General features: G+C 48.2%; 1 protein-coding gene across 1 annotated transcript; it reads left to right on the top strand.

Moving 5' to 3' along the window:
- Positions 1–5,256: 5,256 nt before the first annotated feature.
- On the top strand, positions 5,257–10,808 carry bcat1 (branched chain amino-acid transaminase 1, cytosolic; the record flags this gene model as incomplete). The annotated part of the gene is made up of 9 exons (XM_084447515.1): positions 5,257–5,451; positions 6,049–6,159; positions 6,607–6,726; positions 7,102–7,262; positions 7,752–7,894; positions 8,089–8,174; positions 8,507–8,647; positions 8,808–8,882; positions 10,770–10,808. Exons 1-9 carry the CDS (start codon positions 5,341–5,343, stop codon positions 10,806–10,808), a joined length of 987 nt encoding a protein of 328 aa, XP_084303641.1. The 5' UTR covers positions 5,257–5,340.
- Between the last annotated feature and the right edge of the window lie 5,217 nt (positions 10,809–16,025).

Raw genomic sequence — 16,025 nt, 5'->3', positions numbered from 1 at the left:
CCTTGATGAAGGTAAAGGGAGCTGCAGTCGGTGGTTCTGTGGAGGAAACTCGACACTGGCAGGGACACTGAATACAAAGACAACAGCCTACCTTCCTCTATTCTCATTCATATTAAAGCAGCACTCATAACCAGTTCTTTCCAGTCCTGTATCCCCAGAGCCCAGCTCTTAGGTTTAGGATTAGCTTTACTTTAAAAGAAAACATACAGGCAACATAGCCTACTGAAGTTAAAGGAGCAGTTTGGTATTAAGCATCATAAGCCCCCATAAGGTTATTTACGGTCATATACAACGGTCCATGTAAAAAAAAAAAAGGCTTCCTTTACAGAAACCGTTCTAGCTTTCCTACTTTCAGTAGGAAAAAAAAAACTTTTTTAAAATCAGTATTAGACTATGGTGACACTATCTATAGACATGACTCAGTGACAACCTTGAAACCCTTGGACTCTGTCTACCACTCCACCCTAAGATTTATTACAGGTGCTAGATATGACACCCACCATTATGTTCTTTATCATAAGGTGGGCTGGCATCTCTTTCTCAAAGGCGTAACTATCACCGGTATTTGTTAATTTTTAAAGCCATTATTAGTAAACTTCCACGTTACATCTCGTCTCCGTTGGACTGGAGCCTCGGCATCCAACAGGCCCTTGATCGGCTTGTTCTCAGGGTTCCTCGAGTGCGTTCTGGACTTGGAAGGGCTGCTTTTTTCCATGATGCTCCTTATACTTGGAATATCTTCCAACAGACTCTACAGCTTGAGGTCCTTCCTTCAATCACGGAGTTTAAGTCCATGGCTCTATGTACTTCAACCTGTAACTGTTTTAAATTATTATTATTATTATTATTATTATTATTATTGTACATTGCATGTTTTGTTGATTTGTGTCTCTGTGTGAACTCGTCATCACTGTAAATGAGGGAAACCTCAGTGCTTCACGAGTATAAATAAAGGTTTGAAATGAAATGAAAATGAAATTTTGACAGACTGTGCACTCTTGAGATATATGCTCATTGCGCATGTCACAGCTAAGTACAAAATGGATCTAGATCCATTATATGGATATGCTGTACTGTATATCTGTCATCAGTATTTGACATGGTAGACCACCAGATCCTCCTCTCCACCCTCGAGGAGAAAGACGTTGCTGGCTCTGCACACTCCCTGTTTGCATCCTACGTGACGGGCCGCTCCTACCAGGTGACATGGAGAGGGTTGAGGTCTGAACCATGTAGTCTGACTACGGGGGTTCCACAAGGGTCTGTCCTGGGTCCTCTCTTTTTTTCCCTCTACACTACATCTCTGGATTCTGTCATTCGCTCGCAAGGCTTCTCCTATCACTGCAATTCTGATGACACCCAGCTGGTTCTGTCATTTCCCCCTTCTGACACACAAGTGGAGACACGCATAGCTGGGTGCTTGGCTGACATCTGGGAGTGGATTGTGACACATCACCTCAAGCTCAACCTGGACCAGATTCAGGCTCTTATCATCTCCCGCCTGGACTACTGCAACTTCCTCCTTGCTGGGGCCCTGGCGTCAGTCATTAAACCTCTGGAGCTTGTCCAGAAAGCTGCCGCTCGCCACAGGCTCAAAACTCACCTCTTTAAGAAGTACTACCAGGATCCTCTCTTTGAAAGGAGTAGTAAAGGGAAAAATCATGTTTAGCCCTGTTTTAAGGTTACTTATGATCATATACAATGGTTCAGATCAAAACGTTGACAAAACTAGCACTTTTGAGAAAGTCTGATAATTGCTCTACCACCGTTTTGGTCATACAATGGATGTGGGTGGGCACCGTGAAAAATCTTTCAAAAACATGTTTAACTCTCAATTTCAAAGACAAGAAGCTCACCGAGGGGGTAATTGGTGTTCGTTGGTGTTCTGACATCAAATTCGCCGCAAAGTATGAATCCTGTAGGGTTTTATTGATCATTTTATGAAATCCATTGACTTGTATTGACGCGACCGTTGTAGATGTGTAGATCAATCCGCAGAGGGGATTCAGGAAAAGGAACTACTGACGGTAGCTATTGTTATTGTTTATGTTGCTAGGCTACCTAGTTTGCAGAGGTTTACACATGTATGTGCTGCGACTAAATAGTTCTATGCTAAATATTTAAAAAAGCCTTTCCAGGTGAACTAGAATCTTACTTTATGCCGAATTATATGTCAGAACGCCAACTAACACCTCAGTGAGTTTCTTGTCTTTGAAATCGAGAGTTTAACATGTTTTTTGAATAATTTTTCACGGTGCCCACCCACATCCATTGTATGACCAAAACGGTGGTAGAGCAATTATCAGACTTTCTCAAAAGTGCTAGTTTTGTCAACGTTTTGATCTGAACCATTGTATATGATCATAAGTAACCTTAAAACAGGGCTAAACATGATTTTTCCCTTTACTACTCCTTTAAAGCTTTAAGAACCTATTGTATTTTTAGTTAGCTACTCTTGCACTTTGCCTTCCGCACTGTGCACTCGTGAGTACTGGTGAGTAGAACTCCACTGACCTCCTACGTTAAATGCAATTATTGTAAGTTGCTGTGGATAAACGCGTCTGCTAAATTACTCTAATGTACTGTAATATGGTTAGTTGATAGATCTCTATGGGCATATACTATATGCCCATAGAGATCCATTGTGTAATACTTTAGCTGTGACATGAGCAGTGAACACTATCTCGAGAGTGAAGTCGGTCAAAATGTGTATATGGACTGTTGTATATGATCGTAAATAACTGTATAACAGGGCTTATGATGCTGACTACCAAACTACCCATTTAAGGAAAGCAAACAGGCCTTCCATTACGACACACTGAAGCATTTCTCAACTCAAATGCTCCACTCTTCCTCTGAACTGTGTGTAGTTGAGATAGACTTGATAAGAGAGGAAAGATCCGCACACTGATTTCTCCCGGTCCACTTTATTGAAAATATCGCAACGTTTCGACCCTTAGGTCTTCATCAGGCAATGAGATAGTTGAGTTAGTTGAGATAGACTGTGTGTTCTTTGTGACTGTTTGCTACAATGTATTGAGTGATTCTATTGTTCCCACAGAGGAGTGCTGGTGATGTATCCAGGAATGTGACAACAAACAGCATCCACAGCTTCAAGGTAACATTCTGAGTCCACACACACGCGCACGCACGCACGCACGCGCACACGCACACACACACACACACACACACACACACACACACACACACACACACACACACACACACACACAGAAGCTCTGTCTAAAAGTTGTATCCTGTTGTTTGATAGCACACAGCGTGTGTGTGCGGTGAGCTACTTGCCTTCAGTACTGACTCCTGTAGCATCTTGATTTCACACTGGTTTGGCAAAATGGAAAAAAATCTCAATTAATTTATCCAAAACAGACAAGACGGTAACATCCCTTATCTTCAGCTGTCTTCTAAGGCACCCGAGTAAGAAGATCCAAATGGATACACCTCGGGAAAAGTAGTACTCCCAGAAAAGTCGGCGCAGAACCAAAACAATCCCGAGAAACGTCCACAGACAGGTTAAGAAAGGATGTTGACATTCTGAGACTCAGAGATCCATAGTGTGACCAGACCACCGTCACCCCCCCCCCCCCAGCGCTACCCATCGCCCCCTGGAGACGCAGGCTGAGAGACGGGCTCGGCGTTGTTGCTTTTCTGGCCCCTGGAGCGAGCTAGCGCCAGGACCCCCCGCCCACTCGCCACCCCAATGCCTCCAGTTGATCCCGTGTCACCTGGCAGGAGAATCCACTTTACCTGATCACTCTAATCGCCTGTCAGCCAGGCCGTGGCTCTGCTCTCTGCTCTCTGCCCTGCCTCTGCTGCTCCCTGCTGTCTGGGACTGCCGGAGGTCAAGCTCGGGGAGGGATTATCCATCATCGGAGAGACGGGAGAGAGGGAGTCAAAAAACTGAGAGAAAAGGAGAAGAGAGAGAAAGAGGGAGTGAGAAAAAAGGAAGAGAGTAGCCGACAGAGAGAAAAGGGTACAGTAGGTGGTAGGTGGGGGTGTGAAACAATCATGGCAGCTTCACTCACAGTGAAGACCGGCATTAAAAAGGGATGATAGGGATGATAGGGTGTCCTAGTGTCTTGCTCTTATTTGGACAGTGCTGCTCTTGAGTTCAAGCTGTTGCTGACTGTAGCTGTGCATTATCCCAGGGGTGTTTATGGTCGTCGCTCTTACCAGGGTAAAGTAGTCCTAAGCTCTAAATTGTTGGTTTGCGCTGAAGGATCAACACATACCCTCACTCAAAGCCCTGGACGGCCACATACACACACACCCACACACACGCACACACACACACACGCACACACACTCACATGCACACACACTGTACAGACACACACACACACACACACACACACACACGCAGCCCTGGGCTGTCAAACGCTTGTCTACAAGTGGATGGAGAGTATTTATAGTGATGTAATCCCCTATAGCCAAGGGACGGAGGCGCACGCCATGAGGTGAGAGGGGGACAAGCGACACGGAGGCCGGATTACCCAGCAGCGCCGGCTAGCGGAACGCAAGGAGGACGATAGCTAGTCTGTCATCACGCTAACCTGCTAAGGATCCTACCGTAGGAGGGTTACATGACTGTTAGGCCCAATGCACAGTCCCTAGGAGGAAGTAATCTACCAATCCAAAGTTCATTTGATTGCCTTTACCAGCGTGAGTGTATTAATCTGTTGTTACACAATCAGCCTGGTGCATGTGAAAGAGCTGTGGGAGAGCGAGGTAGATTATTAGAGGAAGCCTTGATAATCTGAGATGGAATCTGCTATCTGTGTCTGTTAGAGACACAGAGAGAGAAAGACGCACGTGTAGCATAATCTGATATATAGTTCTCAGCGCTCCGGCCATCACCTCCTCGGCTAATCTGGGATTAGGCAACGCGGCGGCAGAAGCAGCGAGGCAAATCTGAGACTCGGTCTTATCCCAGCAGGTGCCGTGAACAGCCAGGAACACCAGCATGTCTCACAGGGAGACGTGCTGGTCTTGGATCAGATTGTCAGACCTCAGTCTTCACCTCAGTCATTGGTGGGATGAGATACGACCTGACCCAGGGTCGGTGCTTAGGTGTCACTGTGCACTACTCCTTCATGATCCTGTAGGTTTTTAGTGTTTCGAGTTGTCATCATGTGCAAGCGTCACAACATAGGGCGACCCCTGCTGGCGAACGAGAGAGTTGCAGTCTTGTCAGTCAGACGCTGCTCTGGTGTCGTGTATCCCCCCCCCTAGGCAGCTGACCTGGTCATCGAGCGCACTCAGAACTTCAAGACCAAACCAGACCTGACTGGCCTGGCGTTTGGGACCGTGTTCTCCGACCACATGCTGACCGTGGAGTGGTCAGTCGCAGGGGGCTGGGAGAAGCCTCACATCAAGCCGTTCGGGAACCTCTCTGTGCACCCGGCCTGCTCAGCCCTGCACTACGCCATCCAGGTGGGTGCAGCAGGGGAGGACGCGCTACAGAGGAGGGGAGTGGTGGGACTTTGGTTTACTGAATTCCTATGAGAATACAACAGAATAAAGAGAATGCATATAACTAGAACAGTGATCATATAAGGATATATATATATATATATATATGAGATGTTTCTCTCTTCTGCTCTCTCCTTCTCTCCTCTCCTCTCTCCCTGTCCATCTCTCCTCCCCTCTCTCTCTGTCCATCTGTCCTCCCTCCCTCTCTCCCTGTCCATCTCTCCTCTCTCTCTCTGTCCATCTCTCCTCCCTCCCTCTCTCCCTGTCCATCTCTCCTCCCCTCTCTCTCGGTCCATCTCTCCTCCCTCTCTCTCTGTCCCTCTCTCCTCCCTCTCTCTCTCTGTCCATCTCTCCTCCCTCTCTCTCTCTCTGTCCATCTCTCCTCCCTCTCTCTCTCTGTCCATCTCTCCTCCCTCTCTCTCTGTCCATCTCTCCTCCCTCTCTCTCTCTGTCCATCTCTCCTCCCTCTCTCTCTGTCCCTCTCTCCTCGCTCTCTCTCTCTCTGTCCATCTCTCCTCCCTCTCTCTCTGTCCATCTCTCCCTCTCTCCCTGACGTAGTTGTTTGAGGGGATGAAAGCGTACAGAGGACCGGACGACAAAGTGCGTATCTTCAGACCCATGCTGAACATGCAGCGCATGGCCAGGTCTACGGAGAGAGCCTGCCTGCCTGTGAGGGCCCCGCACACACACACACACACACACACGCACGCACACACGCACACACGCACACACACACACACACACGCACACACGCACACGCACGCACGCACACACACGCACACACACACACACGCACACACACACACACATGCACACACACACGCACACACGCACACACACGCACACACACACGCACACACACACGCACACACACACACACACACACGCACACACACGCACACGTACGCACACACACACGCACACACATGCACTGAACCATCACCGCGTGCCCCCCCCCCCCCACACCGTTCTCTACACAAAGCGTCGGGTCTCTAAAACGGTATCTCTGCTCTCCCCTGCTTCCATTCCCACTCTCTCTTCTCCTCCGTCGCCCCGTCCATCTCTCTCCCTCCTCCTCTCCTCTCCTCTCCTCCTCTCCCTCCTCCTCCCCTCCAGGCCTTCGACAGGGCCGAGCTGCTGGAGTGCATCCGCAGGCTGGTGGCGCTGGACCAGGACTGGGTCCCTCGGTCGGACTCTGCCAGCCTCTACATCAGACCCACCTTCCTGGGCACAGAGGTACAGCCAGCACCCCTCCATTCTGACCCCGGAGGATCCTTGTGTGTTTGTTCAAGGCAGGTTAAAAACCAAGGGTGACCGGGCATCTGCAGTAGTGACCTCCACCCTTTGGAACAGTCTTCCCAAAGACATAAGAAACGGCCGTGATTTTTTGCCTTCTGTACAGTTTTAATTCTTTTATATTGTTCTTATTTGTCTTTTATTTCTTTTACGTCGATTATGTTACTATTTTTTTTATATTGCTGGTGGTAACGCGTATGTTTCCCTATATTTTTTTAATTCTTTCACTGCACAGCACCTTGTGACCTTGGTTTTAAAAGGTGCTTTCTGAATAAATCTTCCTTCCTGCCGATGTGCGTGTGTGTGGCGGAGCAGCCGTCCCTGGGGGTGAAGAAGCCGTCGAGGGCCCTGCTCTACGTGATCCTCAGTCCGGTGGGCTCCTACTTCAGCACCGGCGCCACGCCCGTCTCCCTGTGGGCCGACGCCAAATACGTCCGCGCCTGGAGAGGAGGGACGGGGGACTGCAAGATCGGAGGGTACACACACACACACACACACACACACACACACACACACACACACAAAGACACACACACACACACACACATGCACGCACACACGCACACAAAGACGCACACACACACACATACATACACACACACACACACACATACAAACACACACACACACACACACACACATGCACACACACACACACACACACACACAAAGAAATAATTGCACCCAGTTCTGAGGTATTTACCCCTGACCCTGAAACTACTCTCGCCTTTACAGCTAATACAGCTTTATACCAGCTCTACAGTGGTAAAGAGCTTTGCATTTAATTGTGTACGTTATGAAAGGCTCACACAACACACATGACACGCCACACACAAAATGTTTAGATTTATCATCCATGCTACCACTACACTGTACAAACACTAAAGTGAATGGTTTCAAACATTAAATGTATCAGTAAACGGCTTTGAACGTTAGCTCTCCTTCCTCCTGTCTGTGTGCTCTAGGAACTATGGGCCCAGTATCTATGCCCAGTATGAAGCAATGGATTATGGGTGCCAGCAGGTACTGTGGCTGTACGGGGACGATCACCAAATCACTGAGGTCGGCACCATGAACGTCTTCATCTTCTGGACCAATGAGAACGGAGGTAGCCACCAGCCTCTGTGTTAGAGCACCCTCTAGTGGTCACAATGTGTACCAGCACCAGCAGCAGCACCACCACCCAAACACCCCCCCCTATGAAAGCCCTTACCACTAACCCATATCGGGACATTCTCAGTGTCAGGTGACAGGAAGTGAGGTTTGTTTTGTTTGTTTGTTTGTTTGTTTGTTTGTTTGCAGAGTTGGAGCTGGCCACACCCCCACTGGATGGAATCATCCTGCCTGGAGTGACCAGACAGAGCATCCTGGAGCTAACCAGGAAATGGGTAGGAGAGAGAGAGAGAGAGAGAGAGAGAGAGAGAAATCTATCTACAGTATTTATAAAGCCTCATTGAATTGAATGGAGAAAGAGAGAGAAAGAGAAATAGATCTATCTACAGTATCTATAAAGCCTCATTGAATTGAATTGAGAGAGAGAGAGAGATCTATCTACAGTATCTATAAAGCCTCATTGAATAATTAGAAATGGAATTGAGAAAGAGAGAGAGAGAGAGAGAGAGAGAGAGAGAGAGAGAGAGAACAAGAGAGAGGGACTGCGAACCTGCAACTGTAGACCTCACTTATGACAATGCCCCCCCCCCCCCCCCCCCCCCGACAGGGGGAGTTCAGGGTGGCGGAGCGACACCTGACCATGTCGGACCTGCGGCGCGCTGTGCGGGGGAACCGGGTCAGGGAGATGTTTGGTTCTGGCACCGCCTGCGTGGTCAACCCGGTGGGACGCATCCTCTACCAGGGAGAGGTACTGTAGGACGCGGGGAGGACGAGGACGAGGACGAGGAAGACGGCGTGGGCCGTTAGTGGACCGGTCGTAGGGAGGTTGACGACCTGTTGTTATTTCTGTGTGTGTGTGTGTGTGTGTGTGTGTGTGTGTGTGTGTGTGTGTGTGTGTGTGTGTGCAGAGCCTAGACATCCCCAGTGAAGAGGACAGCCCGCGGTTAGCCTCCAGACTGCTCAAGGAGCTCACAGACATACAGGTGAGATTACACACACACACACGCGCACACACACGCACACACACACACCTACAGTACAGTACACACTTTCACACAAACACGCACGCTCACAGTGCCGGGCAGAGGCTCTCTCTCTCTGTAACAGTAACATCTGTTCTCGAACATATAGGCTGTTCTCAAACAGGTCCTCCCGCTCCCTGTCTGACCCCGGGAGAGAGTTCAGCCTCAGGACAGGCCCGTTCTGTTCTTAGGCTGTGCCTCGCTTATCACTAGCGTCTCTCCCTACACGACGCGTCTCTCCCTACAGGACATGTTATATAAGCGTGATGTCGCACACACGGGGCCGACACATGGGCGTGTTTCGCGGGTGATAGATCCGATCCCGCCTCCCTTCTCTCCACTTCCTGGTTGATTGTTTTGTCTCTGAGCTCATCCAGTCTCGAGTGTCTGTGTGCGCAGCTGAGGTGATCATTCATTCTGACTAGCAGTCTCTCTTTACATCTGTCTTTCTTCCACTCCCCCTCCTCTCTCTATCTCTCTATCTTGCCCCTCTTTCTCTATCTCTCTCACTTTCTATCTTGCCCCTCTTTCTCTATCTCTCTCTATCTCGTCCCTTTCTCTCTCTCGCCCCTCTCTCTCTCACTCTCTCTCTTTCTATCTCGCCCCTCTCTCTTTCTATCTCACCCCTCTCTCTCTTTCTATCTCACCCCTCTCTCTCTTTCTATCTCGCCCCTCTCTCTATATATCTCGCCCCTCCCCAGTTTTCCACTGCTACCCCCCCTCCGTTGTCCGTATCTCTGTGTGTTTGTATATCTGTGTGTGTTTGTGTCTCTGTGTGTTTGTATCTCTGTATGTTTGTATCTCTGTGTGTTTGTATCTCTGTGTTTGTGTCTCTGTGTGTTTGTATCTCTGTGTTTGTATCTCTGTGTTTGTATCTCTGTGTGTTTGTGTCTCTGTGTGTTTGTATCTCTGTGTGTTTGTGTCTCTCCGTGTTTGTATCTCTCTGTGTTTGTGTCTCTGTGTGTTTGTGTCTCTGTGTCTTTGTGTCTCTCCGTGTTTGTGTATCTGTGTGTTTGTGTTAATCTCTTTCACCTCTTCTCTCAGGTCATGGGCCGGGCATCATATCTGCACTGTGTGTGTGTTTACATGTGTGTGTGTTTACATGTGTGTATTCGCATCCATGTCTGTTTTGCATGAGTGTGAGTTGAGAGGAGAGATGAGGAGAGATGAGGAGAGAGAGAGAGAGAGAGAAAGAGAAATAGAGAGAAGAAAGCTCTCATTAAGCCCTCGCTGTAATTACACAAAACCTAATTATTGTTTCCGACTTTGTGAACTTCAAAGCCAAGACACCGCAAATGGCGAGAGGCACAAGAAGGGGAGGGGCTGAAGCTTAATGAACAATAAAATCGACAAAGTGCTAAAAAACAGATGAGATGTTAAATCTGTTGACTTTTAATTTAGATAGAAACAGAACAGCATCCCGCCTCTCGACGACAAGCGGGCGAGTGTTTGGATGGAGGGAGAGAGGGATGAGAGAGGGATGAGAGATGGATTCGCTAACACGGCCCTCCACTCCCTGTTTCAAGTTAATTAGAAATCATATTCTTATGTTTTCTTTCGCGGACGGCCATTTCTTCTTCTCTCTCGGTCCACTAGAGAAAATGTGCAACATGAGTCGTAAATAATTCGATTTTGTCTCCTCAGCGGTTGTGGGATTGGAAATCTTTTATTGATTTTGTCGGCAGATTTGTCTTGTGGACATTTGTTCTGTTCTCTAGTTTATTTGCAAGTAAGCAGTTCTGGGTCTAAAGAGTCTGGGAGTTGATGGGAGTTGTTGGGAGTGTTTCCTGTTTCGTTCCTGTTTGACCTTATTTTCACCTTTGACCCTCTCTGTCTGTTCTCTTCCAGTATGGCCGGACCCCAAGTGACTGGGCCTTCATGGTGTAGCCAAAGAAGGAGACGTGCACACACACATACACACACACACACACACACACACACACACACACACACACACACACACACACACACACACACGTAGGAAACCAATACAACCAAACAGATATGGAAGTGTCCAGAGAAGTACTGTATGCAGAACCCTATGCTGGCACACACACACACACACACACACACACGCCCACACACACACACACACGCCCACACACACACACACACACACACACACACACACACACACACACACAAAAGAAACACATACCTGCAAAGTGTGCACTAGTACACTCTTGTGTGTTGGGTGTGTGAACTCATTTAAATGCACTAAGCTTATACTAGCAATACTGTCCTACAGCCCCCGCCCGTGTTTGTACAGTACGCCCGTGTTAGTACAGTACGCCCGTGTTAGTACAGTACGCCCGTGTTAGTACAGTACGCCCGACGCCCGTGTTAGTACAGTACGCCCGTGTTAGTACAGTACGCCAGTGTTAGTACAGTACACCCGTGTTAGTACAGTACGCCAGTGTTAGTACAGTACGCCCGTGTTAGTACAGTACGCCCGTGTTAGTACACTGTGTGTGTGGTGCAAATGTGTTGGTAGTGTTGTTCCACACGTGGTAAATCTGTTAATTGCATTGTGTCATGAGACGAGAGGTGCAGTTATATTTGTGTGGTGTTTACATATTTCAATAGAGTATTTTATTATAGAGGTTTATTTTGAATGTGAATCTCTCTCCCTCCAACACGAATTGCTGTTTTAATCTGACAGGAAGGGTTTGGGTGGAAAAGCACTTTATGATAGCTGAAAGAGAATTACGTCCTCGCGAGGGGGCATCCCAGATGCACTCTGGGTAAATGGAATGAGCATGGGTTTGCTTTCTGGAACACAGATTTAGCCCACAGTAAACTGAGGAGGATGGAGAATCTCCGTGTTTGTTAGCGATCTGTGTCCAGGCAACCTGTTGCAATTAGAAGTGAATGTATCGGTCACACAGCCGAAGCGTAGAAACCACTTATCTCAACAATGATAAGCTACAGTATCAATTACTATGATGAGATATCAAAGAACACACAAGTAGCACGGTTGAATTCACCCCATGCCGGTTAGCTGTGCACCGATAGTTCTGTTGTGTGTGTGTTCCTCCATGGTCATGGTTTTTCATGTCCGTGTCCTTAACACCTGTGACTGCCTTGATCCACCTGTGTGACTCTGCTGTACACTGTAAAGCACAACCTTGTGTCTTATAGAGATCTATGTATTCAGAGATAACCTTTATTTGAATATATTCAAAGTATGGACGATATATTATTATGTAATTAATGTTTATATCAAGAAACATTGCCTGTCATGTTGATCCAAGTAATCCAAGTAATAAATGAACGGTATTAATAACGTGTGCTCATTTCTTCTAAGGTATTTGTAGCTAGGGTTAGGGACAAGGCTGCTTCATTCTCTGTCTCTAGACCCGTCTACAACAGGGTATAAACCAGGCTTAGTTAGGGTAAGAGACAGGGTCTGGTCTGGGGGATAGGACCCTGAGGGCTTAGTTAGGGTAAGAGACAGAGTCCGGTCTGGGGGATAGGACCCTGAGGGCTTAGTTAGGGTAAAAGACAGGGTCCGGTCTGGGGGATAGGACCCTGAAGGCTTAGATCAGACCAGACCCACCCAGACCAGACCCAGACCAGACCCACCCAGACTAGACCCAGAACAGACCCACCCAGACCAGACCCAGAACAGACCCACCCAGACCAGACCCAGACCAGACCCAGACCAGACCCACCCAGACCAGACCCAGACCAGACCCACTCAGACCAGACCCAGAACAGACCCACCCAGACCAGACCCACCCAGAACAGACCCACTCAGACCAGACCCAGACCAGACCCACCCAGAACAAACCCAGACCCACCCAGAACAGACCCAGAACAGCCCCACCCAGAAGAGACCCAGCCAGAAGAGACCCACCCAGCCCCAGACTAGCCTCAGCCCCAGCCCCAGGCTCGGCAGCAGCCCCAGACCCAGGCTCGGCAGCCTATAGCAGCCATGCTCCTCTCCTCCGGCCTGGAGAGAAGAGCATGTTATGATTGTCACTTCTCATTAGGACATGGTGACATCACCGGAGGAACAGAGAGAGAGGGGGGGGGGGGGGGGTGGTAATCAGAGGCAATGAGGAAAGAGAGCTAGAGAGAAAGATAGATGGAGAGAGGGAGAGACAGAGAGAGAGAGAGAGAGAGAGGATGGCATCTAGTTATCAGACAGCAGCTTCAAGCAGTGTTTGGCTGTGCGCACTTCTCCACTCTCCCTATCCCTCCCTCCTTTGTTGTTCTCCTCCTCTCCTCCTCTCCTCTCCTCCCCGCTCCCTCTTGCTCTCCAGCAGGCCATGATCTGATTTGACAAGTGTGTCCCTGTCATCTTGAGTTTGTCCAATTTGAAATTCTAATTAATGAACTTGCAGCCACTTTGTGTGTTGTTGTTGTCTTTGCTTATTTGTCTTCCATTTGTCTTTTCTCTCTTTCATCATCCCCTTCCTCCCGTTCTCTATTTCTCCAGTGCGTGTGTTTCTCTGTGTGTGCGTGTGTGTGTTTGTGTTTGTGTGTGTGTGTGTGTGTGAGAGAGAGAAAATAAATCCGTCTCGCAGCATGAGAACGCAGTGGAGAAATTAGAAACGGAGGTTTTCTGCCGTTGCTCTCGTCGCCAGCAGGCGGCGCTATCTGCCAGCATATACCGGCTGTGTCAGCGCTGTTGGTCCGTCTGTCACGGCAGAGAAGAGAGAGAGAGAGAGAGAGAGAGAGAGAGAGAGAGAGAGAGAGAAACACTGGCGCCTCGCGCCCCTCGTCATCACCCCCATCTCTGCGGTTTTGGACCCCTGCCAATCATGAACACGGAAGAGGAGAACTAATCTATTTCCATGGCTGTCTTAATCCTCTAATACACTGATGAAATCATTTAATCACAAATCATCATCTTTTCCTGCCGCTCCGTTCTGCTCTCTCTCCCTCTCTCTCTCTCTCTCTCTCTCTCTCTCTCTCTCGATCTCTCTCTCTCCGCCTCTCTCTCTCGTTGCATTAAAATACAATGTTTTAAATAAGCACTGGTGATTAAGAGAGCAGATTTAAGCGCTGCGGCAGACAGACAGAGGGACAGCAGCTGCCTGATGGGTTTTGTTAACACCAGGCGAACGTTGGGTGTCAGTCGCGGAGATGACATTATATCAACGTTATCCTTGCTTCACACATGTTATCTGCCTTAACAGAGTTTTGCTTAAGCGCTTAAAGGGACTTGTGATGGGGAAGGATGGAGGGAGGAAAGAATAGATAAAATGGATGGATGAAGATTAGTCTTCACACACACACACACACACACACACATATTGGGTTCATTCTCACACCGAAATTCCCGTTGTACATCAGAACGGACAAGCTGTATTTTGTATCCTACTGTATTTCTGACTGAGCGATTGCAGACTGTGTATATGTGTGTGTGGAGAGACATTTTATTACAGTGATGTGTGTGTGTGTGTGTGTGTGTGTGTGTGTGTGTGTGTGACAGAGGGAGAGACGGTTCCTGATGGTGAGTAATGTTCTCCGGGCCTGGTGGCTGGCACTGTTCTAACTCCTTGCAGGTGGGAGTGAGTCACTACACACACACACACACACAAACACACACACACACACACACACACAGACATACACACACACACACACACACACACACAGACATACATACACATACACACACATGCACCCACATACACAACCCCCCCCCCCCCCCCCCAACACACCCACACACACACACTCTGCCTGTGGAGCCACCCAGCGCGCTCTGACCACCCCAGCAAGCCAACGGGCAAGGCAGCCAACTGGCCATGAGACTGCGGCGTGCGCCAGGGCATACCAGCACAGGAACAAGGTGCCCCTCTCTTCTTTTCTCTCCTTCCCTCCTTCTCTCTCTCTCTCTTTCTGTCTCTCCTCCTTCCCCTCAGTGGCTCGTGTCTCGTATGCGCTCGGTTAATGTAACGTTGTTGGACTGCTCAAGGTTCCCTTCAGCACTGAGAACCGACCATCAATCAAGGTTCTAAATGACCACAGATGACCGGATGAATACACACCTGATGCTTCTATCCATCAACTGTTAACAGGCTCTCTGTATCTGTGTGTGTGTGTGTGTGTGTGTGTGTGTGTGTGCGTGTTCATAACCAGAGGCATCAGTCCTCGTCTCAGGTGTAGCGATGTTTCGTCTGCTGGCTTCGGCATCTGCGGATCGTGGATGAGTGAGTGATGAGATGACAACCACAGTGATCTCTCATCCACTTCCCTGTGTGTGTGTGCTTACCAGAAAGAGAGAGAGAGAGAGAGAAACAGAGAGACAGAGAGAGAACGAGAGACAGAGAGACAGAGAGAGAGAGAGAGAAACAGAGAGACAGAGAGAGAGACAGAGAGAGACGGAGAGAGAGACAGAGAGAGACGGAGAGAGAGACAGAGAGAGACGGAGAGAGAGGGAGAGAGACAGAGAGAGAAAGAGAGACGAGAGACAGAGAGAGACAGAAAGAGAGACAGAGAGAGATAGAGAGAGAGACAGAGAGAGGGACAGAGAGAGAGAGAGAGACAGAGAGAGAGAGTGTGCATGTGAACAGAACATCTACTCAGTGTAATGTGTAGGCTAGTGCAGATAGAACACTCAGACGCTGTAATTGCCGTTTACTCCCAGCTGTGCTTATTCCCAAGAGGGGGACACCACTCGACAGGCACACACACACACACACACACACGCACGCACACACACACACTCACACGCACACTCAATCTCTCTCTCTCTCTCTTTCTCTCAAATTCAAATTCAAATGAGCTTCATTGGCACGATAGGTGAAAAGAACCCACATTGCCAAAGCAGTACATAAAATCAACATTCAAAAAATCAACATTCAGATTATGTATAAATAAATAAATAAAAATCTCTCTCTCTCTATATATATATATATATATATATATATATATATATATGTATATATCCCCATAGTTTTGGGGAATTGAGAAAATTGAGACCCCAGAGGTGATGATACCATAAACCAATTACTTAGAAGAGAGTGCTTTTGGATTCACGAATTGAACACAGTGGAGCCCTTTGGTCTAAATGAAGGAAATATCCTATCCTGTTTTCTGTGAAAGTGTTTTGTATTCTCCTTGTCTTCCAAAGTCCTCGTAGCTTTGAGT

This window comes from Borostomias antarcticus (assembly GCF_949987555.1).
Source record: "Borostomias antarcticus genome assembly, chromosome: 13".
Taxonomy (NCBI): domain Eukaryota; kingdom Metazoa; phylum Chordata; class Actinopteri; order Stomiiformes; family Stomiidae; genus Borostomias; species Borostomias antarcticus.
This window is presented reverse-complemented; position numbering and strand designations above follow the sequence as displayed.